The sequence below is a fragment of the Bactrocera oleae genome, chromosome 3, assembly GCF_042242935.1.
Source record: "Bactrocera oleae isolate idBacOlea1 chromosome 3, idBacOlea1, whole genome shotgun sequence".
NCBI lineage: Eukaryota > Metazoa > Arthropoda > Insecta > Diptera > Tephritidae > Bactrocera > Bactrocera oleae.
Window position 1 is genome coordinate 80,784,730 of NC_091537.1, and position 16,298 is coordinate 80,801,027.

At 34.3% G+C, this 16,298-nt stretch overlaps 1 protein-coding gene across 1 annotated transcript; it reads right to left on the bottom strand.

Annotated features, from left to right (window-relative positions):
• Positions 1-1,535: 1,535 nt before the first annotated feature.
• tio (zinc finger domain-containing protein tiptop) lies at positions 1,536-13,091 on the bottom strand. Its single transcript, XM_036370627.2, has 3 exons — positions 12,160-13,091; positions 7,379-9,564; positions 1,536-5,364 (listed from the first exon to the last, which is right to left on the bottom strand). The coding sequence occupies exons 2-3, from the start codon at positions 7,432-7,434 to the stop codon at positions 1,779-1,781; spliced, it is 3,642 nt and encodes a 1,213-aa protein (XP_036226520.2). The 5' UTR covers positions 7,435-9,564; positions 12,160-13,091; the 3' UTR covers positions 1,536-1,778.
• Between the last annotated feature and the right edge of the window lie 3,207 nt (positions 13,092-16,298).

Consider the following 16,298-nt stretch of genomic DNA (forward strand, 5'->3'; position numbering starts at 1 on the left):
AATTAAACTAAAAAAGAAATATCAATAAAGAAAATATAAATAAATAATAAAAAATAAAAAAATATGCAAAAATGTACTACTTTTAAATCTATAAAAAAATATTAAATTAAAGATTTCAAAAAACATTATTTATGAGCAGAAAAAAATTGTTTTTCAACAGAAAAAAATTTGTTTAAACAAAAAAATTTAGACTAAAATAAATATATGAACTGGAAAAGTGTTAAAAAATATGCATTGAATAAAAACTTAAAAAAAAAAAATTAACGAAATAAAAGCAAATTAATATTGAAAATAATTATAAAAAAAATTAAAAAGACATTTTTAAGAAAATAAAACGTAGTGACTTTTTACAGCAAACATTTCTGAATATTTTAAACAGAAATTATACATGATATATATATGGAATTTATATACATACATATGTATATGTATGAGAAAAAATTTAATAAAATATAATAAAACTATTTTTTTTGAACAGAAAAAAATTAGGAAATTATTAAATATCGATTTAATATTGAAAATAATTATAAAAATATAAAACTTGATAGAAATAGTATATATATATATAGTTTTTTGAAGAAAAAATATATTTTAAGTAAATTAAAAATAACGGTTTTTTAACGAGAAAATGTTATATATTAAGTAAATTAATAACGCTTTTTTAAAGAGAAAATTTTTGAATTATTTAAATCAGAAATTGTATATGATAATAAATATATATTAGAAGAGAAAAATTAATTGTAAGCTAAGAGGAATTTCAAATTGTCTATTATTCAATTTTCATATTATTTATAAAATAAGGGAAAAACTACCAAAAATAATTCTTGAAAGCAAATAATTATTCCACAAATTTTAAGAATCAGACACTGAGACACTTTTAATTAAAAATTTCAAAAATATTGCAAAGATCAGCTGAAATATGGCAAAATTCGTTAAGAAAACAAGTACTTCTTTATAATACTTTTAGTTAAAAAATTTTAGGTTGAAATGAAAAATATTTGCTCAACTGGTAAAAGATAGCACTATTTGAGGTTAGGGTGCATAAAACTTTAAGGTTTAAGGAATGAATAAAGTTTATTCAGCGAGTATGAAATATTATTAACTGAGATTAGGTTGAGGATGAACTCGATATGATGATAATATCTAACTTTATTTACGCTTCGTGTAAATATAACTACCGTTATAAAATAATAATAGTGCTCAAGATGCAGCTGAAGTTCAAGTCTTGTTCTAAATTTTATGCCTAATCCGAATGTAACTGACGTAGTACAAAAAGGACTAAAAGACCATTTTGAAATTTTTTTAGGGTAAAAAATTAAATCGAAAGCAGATATGTTGTTAATTATTAACCAATCAATCACTTTACAAATTTTTTTTTTTGTAAATCATGATGTTTTATAACTTATTTCAGTAAGTTAATGCTTACTTGTAAACAAAAAAAAAATTGCATCTTTAACCTTTTTTTTATTAAATTGATAATCGCAATTAATATGCTCAATTTTTTTTTATGTGAAAATATATGATTGGAGTGAAGTCGTTGAGCGCCAAGTAATGCTTTACATATACTAGTAATTATAATGTTATATTTTAACTTTTTCGCATAAATTTTTGTTATAATATTTGTATACATATTTACAAGTTATAGGTTATCGATAATACTCTAAGATTGCCAAAAAATTATTTTAAAATCATTAACCCCTTTTAATTCGCTTATATATTATGATAACTTACCGAACAAACTCGTATGTATAAACTTCTTAGCGCCGCGAAGTGTCACATTATGCATTCTTCGATGACAATTGCTTTGCCAATTCGGTATATTTGAGGAACTTTGATTGTGAACTCTCACCGTATGGATTAATTATGGGCGCGCTCATGCTACCCGCGCCCACTGGACTCTTCGACGAGCTCTTCGGCGAAACACCAGCCGATTTCGGTGAGCAAGCCAGCGATGATGGTGATTTGATGGCATTAGCCAAAGCATTTAACTCACCATCCTCCTTGCTGTAATGTACTTTGGAGAAGTGATGACGATAGGCGCCCTTTGAGCTAAAAACGGCATCACATTGCGCACACTTGATCATGGACTCGGTGGTCGTATTCTGCACCGCATCATTGCAGGCCCAACTGAAAGCCATCATATTGCCGGTTAGCTGCGAATTATGACTGATGCCATTGGTCGTGGCGCTGCGCGTCTTCATTGATGGCTTCTCAGTGGTTTCGCAGAGTTTTTGCAGCGCAGCGAGCGGATTGGCATTCGACTTCTTATTCACATTGTTATTATTGTTGTTATTATTAGTTTCTGCGCCAGCGAGGCTCTCTACGTTAGTATGTGCTTGTGCGCTAATCACGCTGCTGCTCATATTATTTAAGCTATCAAACATAGAAGAAAGCGCTGTGAGGCTGCTACCCACAGTTCCGAAGCGCTTATCTGCCGACGATGTTGTGGACTTGGGCGTGATGGAGCGTTCGCTGGCACTTGGACTGGTAGCGCGCGAGCAGGGGGTGCGCGCTTGCGGCTTGTAGTGTAGCGCATCACTCGATTGACGCTCATCTTCTTGGTGATCGATCATATTGAACTCCTTCTTAACGGAAATCTTTTGCGGAGATGTGGCTGATAAATTCATAGCGTCCCTCTGCTCGCTCGCTGGCCGTTCTTGTGACTCATTGATGGTTTCTGCGTTCTCTGTGGGCTCCGATTTAATATTCAACAACTCTGTGTGCATTGTAACGACGGCTGCGTCTTCCATAGTAACAGTATCAGCTTTTGGCTCCATTGTTGCCACCAACTTCTCGGGTGTTTGACGTGGTGTTACTTGCGTGGTATTACGTTCGGGTGTAAAAGACTCGATACGACTGCTACAACGCTCGGAGATCGAACTGGATTCGCTAGCGCTGCGATCGCGTGCCGAGTAGTTGGAGTAGGAACGCATAAAATGCATAGTCTGCTGATCTAGCAGTGGTTTCGTGTAGTCCACGCTATCGTCAATACCCAGTCGCTTCAAAATACTCGAACCCAAGGGTGTGCTGCGTTGACTGCCATTACCGCTGCCGGTGTAGTTGCTGCTATTACGTGGACGTGTGTCGAAGCTTTTCTCGATCAGCTGCTCGATGGCATTGAGCACCGAAGGTGTGGAAGATGTGCTTGTCTTTTCACCCTCCTTCGGTAGCGGACATAGTATTTCGGGACGCGTGGCTGAGGCATGTGACATATTGCTATCGGCGGTTTTGCGTCCATCACTGCGGCTAGTGGGGGTTTGTGGACTCGCCAGCTGTTCCATGGCATTGAAGGTAGACTTCAAGCTGTCGCTGATGCTGTTAGGATTGCGTGCTGGCACCAGCAACATACCGCCGAGACACTGCCGTATGTGATCGACAAATAGCGCTGTCTCAATCTTTTCACCACATTTCTCGCATGTAATTTTCGTAGTGGCGGCAAAGTCACGTAACGGCTTCAATGCCGGATCCAAACTGTTAAGCTTGTAATCCTGTTGCGCACGCTCCAGCTCCAGCAGTTTACGCACTGGCAATGACTTTTTGCGTTTTTCACGCAGCTGTCGTCCACCTCTACGGCCAGCGTTGGTATTACCGGCAGTCGTGGTCGGCGTCATTGCGGCATGTTCCACACCGCCCATAGCACGCATTATATGCTCCTTGTAGTGTGAATTTTTCATCATGTGATTGCTGAGCTCCTTGAGCGTGGCGAATGCCTGATCGCACACCTTGCATGTCAGCACGGCACTTACAGTAGCCGATGCGCTGTTGTTAGTGTTGTTGTGGCTGGGACTGGACTGGAGCATAGCGGCGGTTGTATTTTGGCCGCCAACAGACGCTGGTGGCGTTGTCACGACAGGTGATGTGGATGTTGTTGTTGTGCCACCGCCGCCGCCACCATTCGAAGTCGCGCTGCTGCCATTCGAGTTCTTATCATCCGTCGACTTCCATGAAATGATCTGCTCTTGGGATATTATGTTCGTGTAGTGTTGCGTCTCCTGCATGTGCGATGTCATTTCGGCTAACGAGCGAAAACTCTGTCCGCACCACATACACTTGAGAATCTCGCGCGTTTGCTCGGCTCCTTTGCCCAGCCAAACATCTTGGCCACGCACCAGTTTGCGTGGCAATGGCATCGTTTCTTTGATTAACAAATTGAGATCAGATTTATTGGCGGCCGTTGTTGTATGCGCTGTTGTTGCTGTTGTTGTGACAGCCGATGTTGTGCCAGCATTAGCTGTGTGACGTAAGTGATGTGTCGATTGTGCCGACTGATTGCCATTGGTGGGGATACCAGTAGTTGTTGCCGACGCCGTGGCAGGCATATTGACACCACAGTGTTGCGTCTCCTTCATGTGTACCGTCAGCGAGGCGAGCGTGGGAAAACTCTGTTTACACCAGACGCACTTGAAGACATCGCGCACGGCATCTGCACCCTTGTTCAGCCAATGCGACTGCCACGCACTATGTCGTCCACCGTTGCCGGCATTGCTTGCGCTGCTATTGTTGCCGTTGGCACTGAGCTGGCGGTGCGGCGGTAGCTCGGCACTATCTGTAGCCGAGCCAAGTCTTGTCATTTCAGTCATTTTCTCTAACGCTTTGGTAGCTTCATTTGGCAATAGTTTGTGTTTGCCGCTCCATTCGAGCGGCGAGAGTGGCGATTTGGGCGGCGATAAGCTGGCCGCGGCCACTGCGGCTAAGTATGGATTGATTGTTGGCACCCAATTGCTGGCGGCAGCCGGTGGCAATGCGGTGCGTAAGCTCTTACGCATTGTCATGTGTGGTAGCTCTTCAACCGTTGCGGCACGTTTACGTCCACCAACTGTCAAATCAAGCGGACTATTCACATCCATTGCTGTCTCAGCGATCTGAATGCCACCGTCATCAGCATGGCGCTCATCATTGTCATCCTCGGAGTCACTCTCACGCTCGGATACCCGTCGGCGTTTGGTGCTAAAATCCAATACTGGCTCATCGTTGGTTGCATCGGTTTGCGGCGAGGTGGGTGTTGTCGGCTGTCGATTTGTTGTTGGCGAATGCGCTTGTGTCGCTTGTTGCACCAGCGTCGCGGCGGCTGCTAGCGGATTGGTTAGCAGTAAGTGATTTTGTTGTGCTGCTGCTGCTGCCGCTGCATTGAAGTAGGCAGCCATGGCGGCGGATTGTGGTGGCAGCAATGCTGCTGCTGCTGCTGGTGCTAGTGTGGCCTGCAGCGGTAGACCGGCGGGCGGTGTACTGGGTAGTGAGCTTGTTGCGGGTGTTGTTGAGCGCTCGTTGCCGGAGCAATGCGAACCATTTGAAGGACAACGTCCCTCCATTGCCGCTGCAGATACATTCGATTCGCGTGATTGGCAACGCGGGCTGGTCAACTCACTGAAATTGGAAGTGAATAGAAAGTTGTATAAGAAATCTTTCAAAATCAAAAAGTAACGCATCAAATTAATTTCTCTATTTGAGCATCGAAATTGAAGGGTTTATCCATTATTTTGCTACAAAATTCAAACTAACTTTCGTAGCCTGTTTATATGTAGCTTCCATTAGAGATAGTAGAGAATAGCAGTATATTTAGTCCTTGACTTAATTAAGTGCTAACTGAAACTCTAATAAAATAGGGATACACTATTTTGTTATTACTTAGTTTGTAAATTTTTCTTTATATATTTATATAATTTGCTAATTTACTAAATTTTAGTTCATTTTGAAACTATTGTACTTTTTTGGAGGGAATATGCGAAATATTTTGAGGACTTGCAAACCTATCCAATAATCTAAGTATTATTATGTAATACAGTCAATTCATCAAGTCAATAAGTCAGATTTCTTATGCTTAATTGTGTAGATAATTGACTCAATTTAGTGACAATCTGTAATATTATATTATGTAAAAATGTCAATTAATTAAGTCAATTAGCCATATTTCTTTTACTCATTTGTGTAGATAACTATCTAATTGACTAAATTAAATGACAATCTGTAATACTATGTAAGAAAATCAATTAATAGAGCCAATTATCCGTAAGAAATATTTATTTGCGCAGATAATTAGTTGATTGACTAAATGAAGTTACAATCTGCAATATTATATAAGAAAGTCAAATAATTTAGTCAATTTGCTATATTTTGTATGTTTATTTTTGTAGATAATTAGGCAATTGACTAAATTAAAAGACTAGCTGAAATAATTAAAAGAAATATTTGTTGGATTCGGCATCATATTCAATTACCTTAACATTATTGAACAACTAATTTGACAGATTTTTTGGTATTTCTACAAACGAAAGATCTTATAACACAATATAAATAAGTTTCTACACTCTTGATAAACAATTACATCTTGATAACTTTTAATTTGAAGTAGTAGAATAGTAATAAATTAGTTTTGTTGACCAGTAATTTTAAAATCAAGAGCTTTCTAATCTAATCCCAATTGCATCTAAAAATTTGTCATAAATTGAACAGGGTGTATTAGGTTTGCCATTCAAAAGGGAACGGCGGAGATCCTATAAAGTAGATATATAAATGACGTCCTGTTATATGAGCTGAGTCGATTAAAACTGTCGACGAAATATACTGTATAGTACAATATATACGTCTTCCGTTTTTAAGATATTGATCTGAAATTTCGCACACGCCCTTTTATTCCAGAAACGCTTTTCATTTGTCGGAATCGCCGATTTCGGACCACTGTAGTATATAGCTGCCATACAAACTGACCTAGGATAATCATGTCTTTGTATAGGAAACTTTTTTACTTGACTAGATATCTTCATGAAATTTGGGTTAAGGTATTACACAAAAAAAATGCTACAATCACCAAACAAAATATTTAGATGGAACCACTATAGCATATAGCTGTCATACAAACTGACCGATTCAAATCAAGCTCTTATATGGAAAACTTTTTTATTTGACAAGATATATTCACGAAATTTAGTGTGGATTATTGTCTAAATTAAGGCTATAATTTACGTTGAAATTGTTTGAATCGAATTACTATAGCATATAGCTGTCATACAAACTGACCGATCAAAATCAAGTACTTGCATGTAAAACTTTTTAATTTAACAGCATATCTTCATCAAATTCGGTACATATTATTACTCAAGGCAAAACTACAATCTACGAACAAATTGTTCTAATCGGAACACTATAACACGTAGCTGTCATACAAACTGCTCGATCAATGTCATGATAGATTTCTTGTATGCACTGCTTTGCGATAAGAAATGCAGCTGTGAAAGTTATTATAGCTTCGGTGCAACTAAAGTTAACGTTGTTTTACTGTTTTTTATTAAAATATTTTAAACTATTTTCTTATTAGACCACCCTAATGCCAGAAAATTACAAAATAATTAATTTCTTAGCAAAAATTTTATGTAATAATCACCTTGCTGTGAGCGCCTGCCTATAAATTTCCAGCATAACTGCTTCGTGCAACATCATTTCTTAGCTGCCGGTTTTCGATTAAGCGAAATCGAAGTAAATGTGCGAGCCAAACACTTGACAAAAGTGTATTTAATTGCGCTGAGCAAGCACAATTACAAGCAAAAACACAACATTTACAAAAACCACTTGGAGAGAATGCACGCGATTTCTTCTTTCGTTAGCGGCCTATTTGTTGTTGTTGTTTTATTAGCTTTGTGATGGTTTTTATTAATTTTGTTGTTGTTGTAGTTATTGTTGTTTTTTTCTAATTTTGTTTTATATTTTTTTTCAATAAAACAACAATGTACGCGAATTTGCTTTCGTTAGCGGCCTATTTGTTGTTGTTGTTATTATGGTTTTTTATTTAAAAATATTTTTTTTTTTAAATAAAACAACAACCATGCACGCGAATTTGCTTTCGTTAGCGGCCTATTTGTTGTTGTTAAATTAATTTTGTTATTGTTGTTGTTATTATTGTTAATTTTTCAAATTTATTTTTTTATTGTATATTACTTTTTTGCGACCTCGTTCACCTGATTTTTGTGAGTTTTTTTTTGTGTTGCTTCTTGATTTCAACTCGTGCGTGCGGGCGTTTTGGTATTTTCCCTTACAAACGAGGGAGGCTCTACCTAGACTCTTGTTGTGTTAAACATTTGCCACTTGTCGCATACTTTGTATAACTGATTTATCAGCGTCCACGGCCACCGCGATTAATTTGCTCCAAAAATTGTTGTTGGTGTTGTTGGTACTTTTTTGTTTTTGTTGTAAATAAGATGCAAGAAATATTTGCTTTTAAAAATAAATAGTGTGAATGCTTTTATGTGCGCGTTCGGCTGCCGTTTTAAGACATTCGCTGATTTATTTAGTAGCTACTGTCAGTTTTCCAAATTCTAGACGCTCCACTAGCGCTGGCAACGTACACACAAACACCCATATAAAAGTGGCTATTGACGCTGTTGGGCAGAGATGGATGGCATGTACATATGTAGCTAAGCATATAGGTATGTATATATATGTATGTGTGTGTGTTGGTGTGTATGCTTGTATGTCAGCCTTATTGTGTCTTTTGAATTTGTACGAGAACGTGTCACTAGCGTGTTATGCCTCTATCAAAAACACACATGTCAAATAAATCAAATGTCAGGCGGCTGGTTTTAGTGATGTGCTGCGGAGAGCTGAGACGCTCTATCTAGCGTTGTGTGTGGAGTGTTGGGTAGTCAAGTGAAGCACAAGGAAAGGAATGTGTTTGCAATGCTTTGGTTGCTTTTACTGTGGTTGTTACAAATGTTTTTATTATTGTTGTTGTTGTTGCTCTGCTAACGCACGCTCCACTGGATAAGTGAATAAATGTGCTGCGGCGTATTGTAGGTTGGGCCTACACTAACTTACACATACACTCACATGCCATAAAACACACACATGCACATCTATATATGTATGTGTTTGTGTCGGCCAGCTGGGTATTGCTACTTGCGTGTCCGTGTTACTGGTCACGCAGTCGGTCACACCGGCTGACGTTTCGGCACTCCTGCTCTTGCTGGTGCTGCTGCTGCTGCTGTTGCTGTTCGCAGAGTGACGGTCATCAAAAAGTGTCAATCTCAAGCAAATATACGCACTGCACATACGCACACGGGTGAACGCTCAAATATGAATGAGGGCAATGTAAACAATTTCCTGGTCTGCAAGTGGGTGGCAAGGCTGCGCTGCTGTACTACAGCTCTTCTGGCAATGTGTGATTGTGCTGTTTGTTGTGGTTTTTGTTTTGTTTTTTGCCTTTTTTCCTCTCCTTTTTATTTTAATTTCTATTGCTTTTGCTTTCCTTTTTAGTTGTATTTTTACTGTTTTTGTTTTTGTTTTTATTTGTATTTTTATTCTTGTTGTTTTTGCTTTAATTCTGCTCTTCTGCCTTCTCTATTTTTATTTTATACAATTGGTTTTTTGTTGTTGTTGTTTTAATTTATAGGCATAGCGCCTTAGTCCAGTGATTTAGCAGCTATTTGCTGTAATTTATAGTCTCTTGTTGTTTTTGTTGCTAAGCGCTATTTATTTATTTAGCTTTTGTGCTTAAAGTTTTTCGGTTTTTGTGTTTTGATTTGCTTAATTTCCATCGTTAATCTGCTGCGTTGATATGTCCGACTGTGACTGCGTCTGTATATTAAATTTATAGAAATGTTTGAGTATTTTTGTTAACTTTTTAAATAAATTTGCTTGCATGGTTTAAAATATTAATTTAATGTAAGGTTTTGCTAATGCGCTTAAAATGATGTTAAGTGAATTTTTGAAATAAAAATTTTTTAATTATAGTTTATTTTAAAAATAATGAAATTACAAGTCAAAATCTACTCATTTATATTCATTTTGTCATATAATATATTATTTTTTAAAGGTAATAAATTACATAATTTTGAATTAAGATTTATAATTTTAATTAAAATTGGTTATTAAAACTTTTATCATTTTATATATTATATTATATAATAGCATAATTTATTAAAATTTATTTTTTTTCAAATTTAAAGATTTTTATGATTTAAAATTTTAAATTATTTTTTCTAATTTTTTTCTATAATTTTAAATAAAATTTTATTATAAAAAAGTTTAAGTTTCTATACAAATTTGTTGTTTTTGTATTTTTGGCAATTAAAATTTGCTGTTTTATAACACAATTTTGCATGTTCTGCAGTTAAGATTTGATATGCTGCCTTCAAAACTAGCATTTTTTGCATTAAAAATTTAAATTTTTTGCAATTTATATATAGAAATATTATTTGTTTAGTTTTATTTTTATTTTTATATATTACATTTCTTTATTATTTAAGTAATTTTGGTTTATATTTTTTTAATATTTATGACTTTTGTAAGTTCTATTTTCTTATTGACTTAATTGGTTTAATGAAACACTTAAAAATCGCAAATACTTTGTTTTGTATTTGTTTTATTTTAATATTTTTGTATTATTAACATCGCCCTACTTTCATAATAAATACAATTTTTTGTTTTTTTATATTATTTTGATTTTTCAACAAATTTCAAATGGAGTTTCTCAATTATTTGCGTCTTCTACTGCCATTTTTATTGTTTTTCTTATAGTTGTTATTGTTATTTGCATGACATATGTACTTTCCGGCTTTCTTACTGTGTTTATATCAGAAAATTTTTTTTGTGTCTAATTGTTCTAGTTACATTTTCTAATGTTAGTAGTCAGTTCTTTTTGGCATGCGTTTCCGATTTGATGTGTTTTTTTCTGTTTATATGTGATTAAACATTTTTTTTATTAATTTTTTAACTGTATAAAGTTTTCTTAAGACTTCTGCTAATATTTTAATTTGTAGGGTTTCTATTTCAACTTCAAAAATATTTTTTAAAGATTTCAAAGTTAATAATTGTTTTAAAAGTACTTAATAAATCTTTAAATATTGTGTTTTAGTAATTTAAATGGTATACACAGTTTATTTTGCATTAAAAAATTTTTCCTTGCGCGTTTTCATATATTCTTTTGACATTTTTATTGTTTATAAATAGTATACTCTTTAGCCTGCAGCTTTTGTGCGAGTTTAATATTATTGTTTACTTTATTGTTATAATATTTGTTGGTTCTAACACTTTTTTGATCAAGGAGCTGTTATATTAGTTATAATTTTTTTTTTTAATTTTAAATATTTTTTTTAATTTTAATTAATTTAAATTTTTTTTTAATTTTAATTAATTCTAAATATTTTTTTAAAATTTATTTTGTTTTAAAAAATTAAATTTATTGTCATTCATTTAAAGTTATTTGCGTTAAATTCATTGAATTTTTATGAATTTCATTTAGTTCTTATTAATTTCATTTAATTTTTATTAGTTTTATTTAAATTTCTATTTATTTAATTTAACTTTATTTTAATTTTAGTTTCTTTTTTGATAAATTGTTGAAATACATTATCATTATTCTTAATTTATTATTGTTAAATTTTTTTTTGTTAATTAATTATAAAATTGATATAAATATTAATTATAATTTATTTTTTATTTATTTTAATCTAGCTTTTGCTAACCCAAATTGACTTGTATTAATTGAAAATTTTTTGTTGCATTGTTTTTAATTTGTTTAAGGTTTCAAAAATCCTTATGTTAGCTGTTTCAGTTCGTTGAGATTTTTTAAAGTTTTTATTATAATTTATAGTTCACGTATTTTTTTTAAATTTAATTATTATTTTATCTTTGTTAGTTTTTGCTGTCCATAACACATGTTAATTTGCCACAAAAAGTGTTTATGCGCTCTCTTCTGATAAGAAAATTGTAAGCGAAAAGAAAAAATTAATCAACACACGTGCTCAGCGAGCTCGCTTTTGCTGTGCTCAAGCGATTTTGCATTACTCTGCTTAACTAAATTTTTATAGATATTTTTAGTTAGTTTATAGAGTTTATACTTTTTATTATATTTTATTTATATAATTTTAATTATATTTTATTGCGATTTTAATTGTATATTTTGACTAGAAACAATAAAAATTAAAATCAATTCTCTCGATTTTATGATTAATAATTTTATTATTAATTATTTTATTTTAAATTATTATATATATTTTTTAAATTATTTTAATTTAGTATTTTATATTTTTAACTTTTAAAGTAAATATTTTTTTTGTTTAATTTTTATAATGCTCACTTTTTTACCTACACTTTCTGCGCCTTATCACTTTATCAATTCTATTTACTCACAACAATCACAAAAAAAAAATAATTATAAACACTTTTCACCTTAAATTTCATTGAGCACCCTTTGATTGACTAAACTTGGATTTGTTGTCAATTGCGTACGTCAGCGCCGACACACAATGTCTTCAGCGTTTAGCAAATGTTCTTGCCGTCACACTAATGATAACGCTGCCAACAAACAGCGACGACACTCCCGCCAACACTAAAGGCGCAAGGCGTTCGAGTCAAAAGCATAGCACGAAAAGCTGCAATAGCAGGCAGCAAATACACATACACACTTATATATTATATATATATATATATATATATGTGTGGGCTAACACGTTTTCACTTTCTTGTTGTTGTTTTTGTGGCAGCAGCTAATGCAAATTTACAATATTGCACGCGCTTGCTGCTGCTGCATTTGTTTTAAGTATTGCTAGTGTTTTTGTTGTCTTTATTGCTGCTGCTGTTCTTGTTTTTGTTGCTAATATTTGTATTATTTTTGCAGCTGTCGAATATGCGCTGTCGCTTACAAGTGAAGTGAAACTGTCTTTTGTTGTTGTTATTGTTGCTGCAGTAGTAATTTTAGATGTTGCGAAAAAAGTAGTTATATTTGTTGTTGTCGTAGTGTTAGTAGTGGTAACAGGCAGCGCAACACTATTGAAATTATTCGACATGATTCCGTTGAAGCGTTCAGTTGTCGACTAAAACATCTTTTTGACACTGACAACGTTGAGAGCTGACAGCCCAATATACAATGCAAAGGCAGCAGGAGTAGCAGCACAGCACAGCACAGGCAATGGCAGCGGCACAATGTGATGTTGCCACGACACAACGCAGCAAACACAATGACGCTTGACGAAGAAGACAACGGTAACGACAACGACGATGACTACACCGTTGGTCACATACACTCACACACAGTGTGACAGCAGCGCTGCCGATAACGACGACTTGAACGATGTGCACACGACAATCAAAATGAAATGCTGCTTTCGCCAGTGCTTGCCAGCAGTGAACTGTGCTGCGGCTGCTGTTGTCTGCCTGTCGGTCGGCTGATGCTCCGCTGCTGAGCGGCGCACGAAGAACGATATGGTCGTAAAATTGATTTATTAAGGGAGTGCGCGCAGGCTGGACCAGCAGCGTAAAGTGTGCGCATAGCTAGTGTGTATGACTCTCCAGCAGTAAAACTCGGAGCACACACACACATATATATATATATACAGAATATGGCAGCGTAGCGCAGAGAGTCTACGCGTATGTGCAAAAGAAGAGTGTTTGCGTGCAGCCTTGGTGCTCATATGGCGAGGTGTTTGCGAAAATTGTGCTTGCAGGCGAGAGTGTGAACTCATATACGCACGCACATACATATAAATGTAGTTACATATATATATATTCAAGTATATATATACACATCCGTATTACATAAAATTGCAGTGGCGCTCTCCTTCGCGCTCAGTCAAGCACTTTTTTCACATGCGTTAGCATAGTTTCAGGCGCTGCAGCCATTCTACGCCGCTAACGAGCAGCTTGCAGTTTTATTGCAACAATTTTTCATTTTTCGCTTTGCAACGAGTAGAGCGTTGCAAAGAGATTACTCACGTCATTGAGTGGCATAAATGTTATCGCATGCGCAACCATTGCGCTCTTCGTGCGCTGCACGAGTGTGTATGTGTGTGTGTGTGCTTTGTTTTGATTTGATTTATTGTTTTGGTTTGGCATTGTTGCTGCAATGCTTGGTGTGCGCGCTATAAAAGGTAGCAGCGTGTAGCGAACGGTGAGCAGCGCTAAACACATGTTAGGTGCCCACACAAGACAATGCGTGTCTACCGTATACATATATATATATGTATATGTATATATACGTATATATGTATATGTGTGTGTGTAGAAATGTGCTATTTGCTCATAAGAGCAACAATGAGTTTACAGTTTCGCACAAGGAATATTTTTGTATGAATATATAATGTCTTTTCATATATACATACATACATATGTATATACGTATACCCCAAATTCTGCAAAAAAAAAAATACAATAATAATAATAATAACTGAGTGACACTTTGCAGGCGTTAATACGCTCGACCTTCACTGCTAAAGAGCGGCGCGCAAATTGTTGCAATTTACAACAACCAAAACGGTTACTTTAATTTACTTGCAACTCACTCTGCAGCAAGGTAAATGCGGTGCAGCACAATTATACATACATATGCATGTATGAACATATATTATATGTTTTAGCTTTTGCATTTGTCTTACATTACTTGAGAGAAATTTAATGTTAATACCAAGCAAAGCAGTGCTAAAAATGAGAAACACAAAAAAAAATAAAAAAATTAAATAAGATTAAAAATTATTTATAAAAATAACAATGATAATTGAGAATGTGCCACACACTTGTTTACTTTGTCTCAATAACTGTAGGGCGCGATCGCAGTATTATAACTGTATAAAATGATAGTGATAACAAAACATAAAAAACAAACGTTAACTGCTGCACCGAAGCAATAATGCCCTTCACAAGTGCATTTCTTATAGCAAAAAAGGGTAAAAAAAGATTTTCATCTTGATTTTGATCGGTTGTTTGTATGGCAGCTATATGCTAAAGTGGTCCGATTTGAACCATATGGTCAGAGGTAACCTTGCTTTGATTAATAATCTATCAATCTATCCCAAAGGTCGTGAATTTATTTTGTTAAATAAAAAAGTTTCTCTTACAAGGACTTTATTTCGATCGCTCAGTTTGTATAGCAGCTATATTATATACATATATATATTAGGGTGGGTCAAAAAAAATTTTTTTTTCTGCTTAGCCTGAGGGTAAAATAGATGGTAGATAATAAAAATAGAAAACTTTTGGAAAAATATTTATTTTCTTATTGTAGCATCTAGAGGCGGCCCAGTCACTGTTAAAGTAAATTTCGAATTAAAATTTTTTTTGGACAAAAAAACATTTCTTTTGGTTTAAACTCACAAACTTTCACATTTATCTAAAAATTACCAAGTTTGACGGTTTTTGGCTCAAAATTTATTTTAACGCTTAAGGAAAGCATGCTGTCGTTTAAGACTTTTTTTAAAACTCCAATAATGACCACGAAAAATTTTTTTAGTTGATAACTTTTAATTCGATAGAAAGAGGACTCTCCACAGCTTCTAGAACACTTATCAAAAAATTTTTACGAAATAAAACTTTTAACTCGAAATTTACTTTAAAAGTGAGTGCGCCGCAACTAGATGTTAAAAAAATTTTCCAAAAAATTTATTTTTCCAAAAAATTTTTTTTTTTGTAATCTACAAATTTGACCCTCAGGCTAAGCAAAAAAAAATTTTTTATTTGCTCCACCCTAATATATATATATACATATACATATATATATATATATTCTCCCCTTTTAATTCCATATTATTCGATATTGGATAAATATATTGTTAATCTGTGAAAGCCCAACATTCGAGTAGTCCAAGTGAAATAATTCGTAGTGATTCAACTCATAAGAGACTAGGCTCAATAGTTATTTCCAATATACATAGCCTACGGAATATGTAATTGTCAAAAAATGCCTCACTCATTTTTCGTTTCTGGAGAGATAGGCAGAGCAAATTGCCAAAAAAAAGTAGTTTTTAAATAGAGCATTAAGATTGAACCAAGTTTAAGCCGTCATCAATAGCTAGCACCCTAATGGAATTTTAGTCGAGTTAAGCATTCTTTTGTTGCTCGCTGATGAAAAGACTACACTATGGTTGCATCAATATACAGCAAAGTATAAAGAATATGCTACAAAAAGATTTAGGTAATATAATTGACTGGCGTGCCAATTAGCCAATTACGTAATCGGTAGATTTAGACTTGATTATTATTATTTTAAACTGCTTGACTGCATATTCAACTCTTGCCCTTGGAAGCTCTTTTTTTCTAAACTATAACCTATTTAATGCTATATAAGATACCATCCAAATAATATAACTTCGAGTTACACATTTTCTGAAAGACGTAGGGTAGAAGTAAAATTAATTATTAGGTATTGCTGGAAATGCTTGACTACACCTTTTTATCAATTTTGTCTACAATGTCTGTTTCATTATTCTCCTTTAAAGTTGCCAAGAATTCGATCAAATTTCGTCAACTTAGTATGAGCAACTGGTATTAATGAAATATGGTACTAGATGGCGGGCACACTTAGTTCGTTTATTACTTAG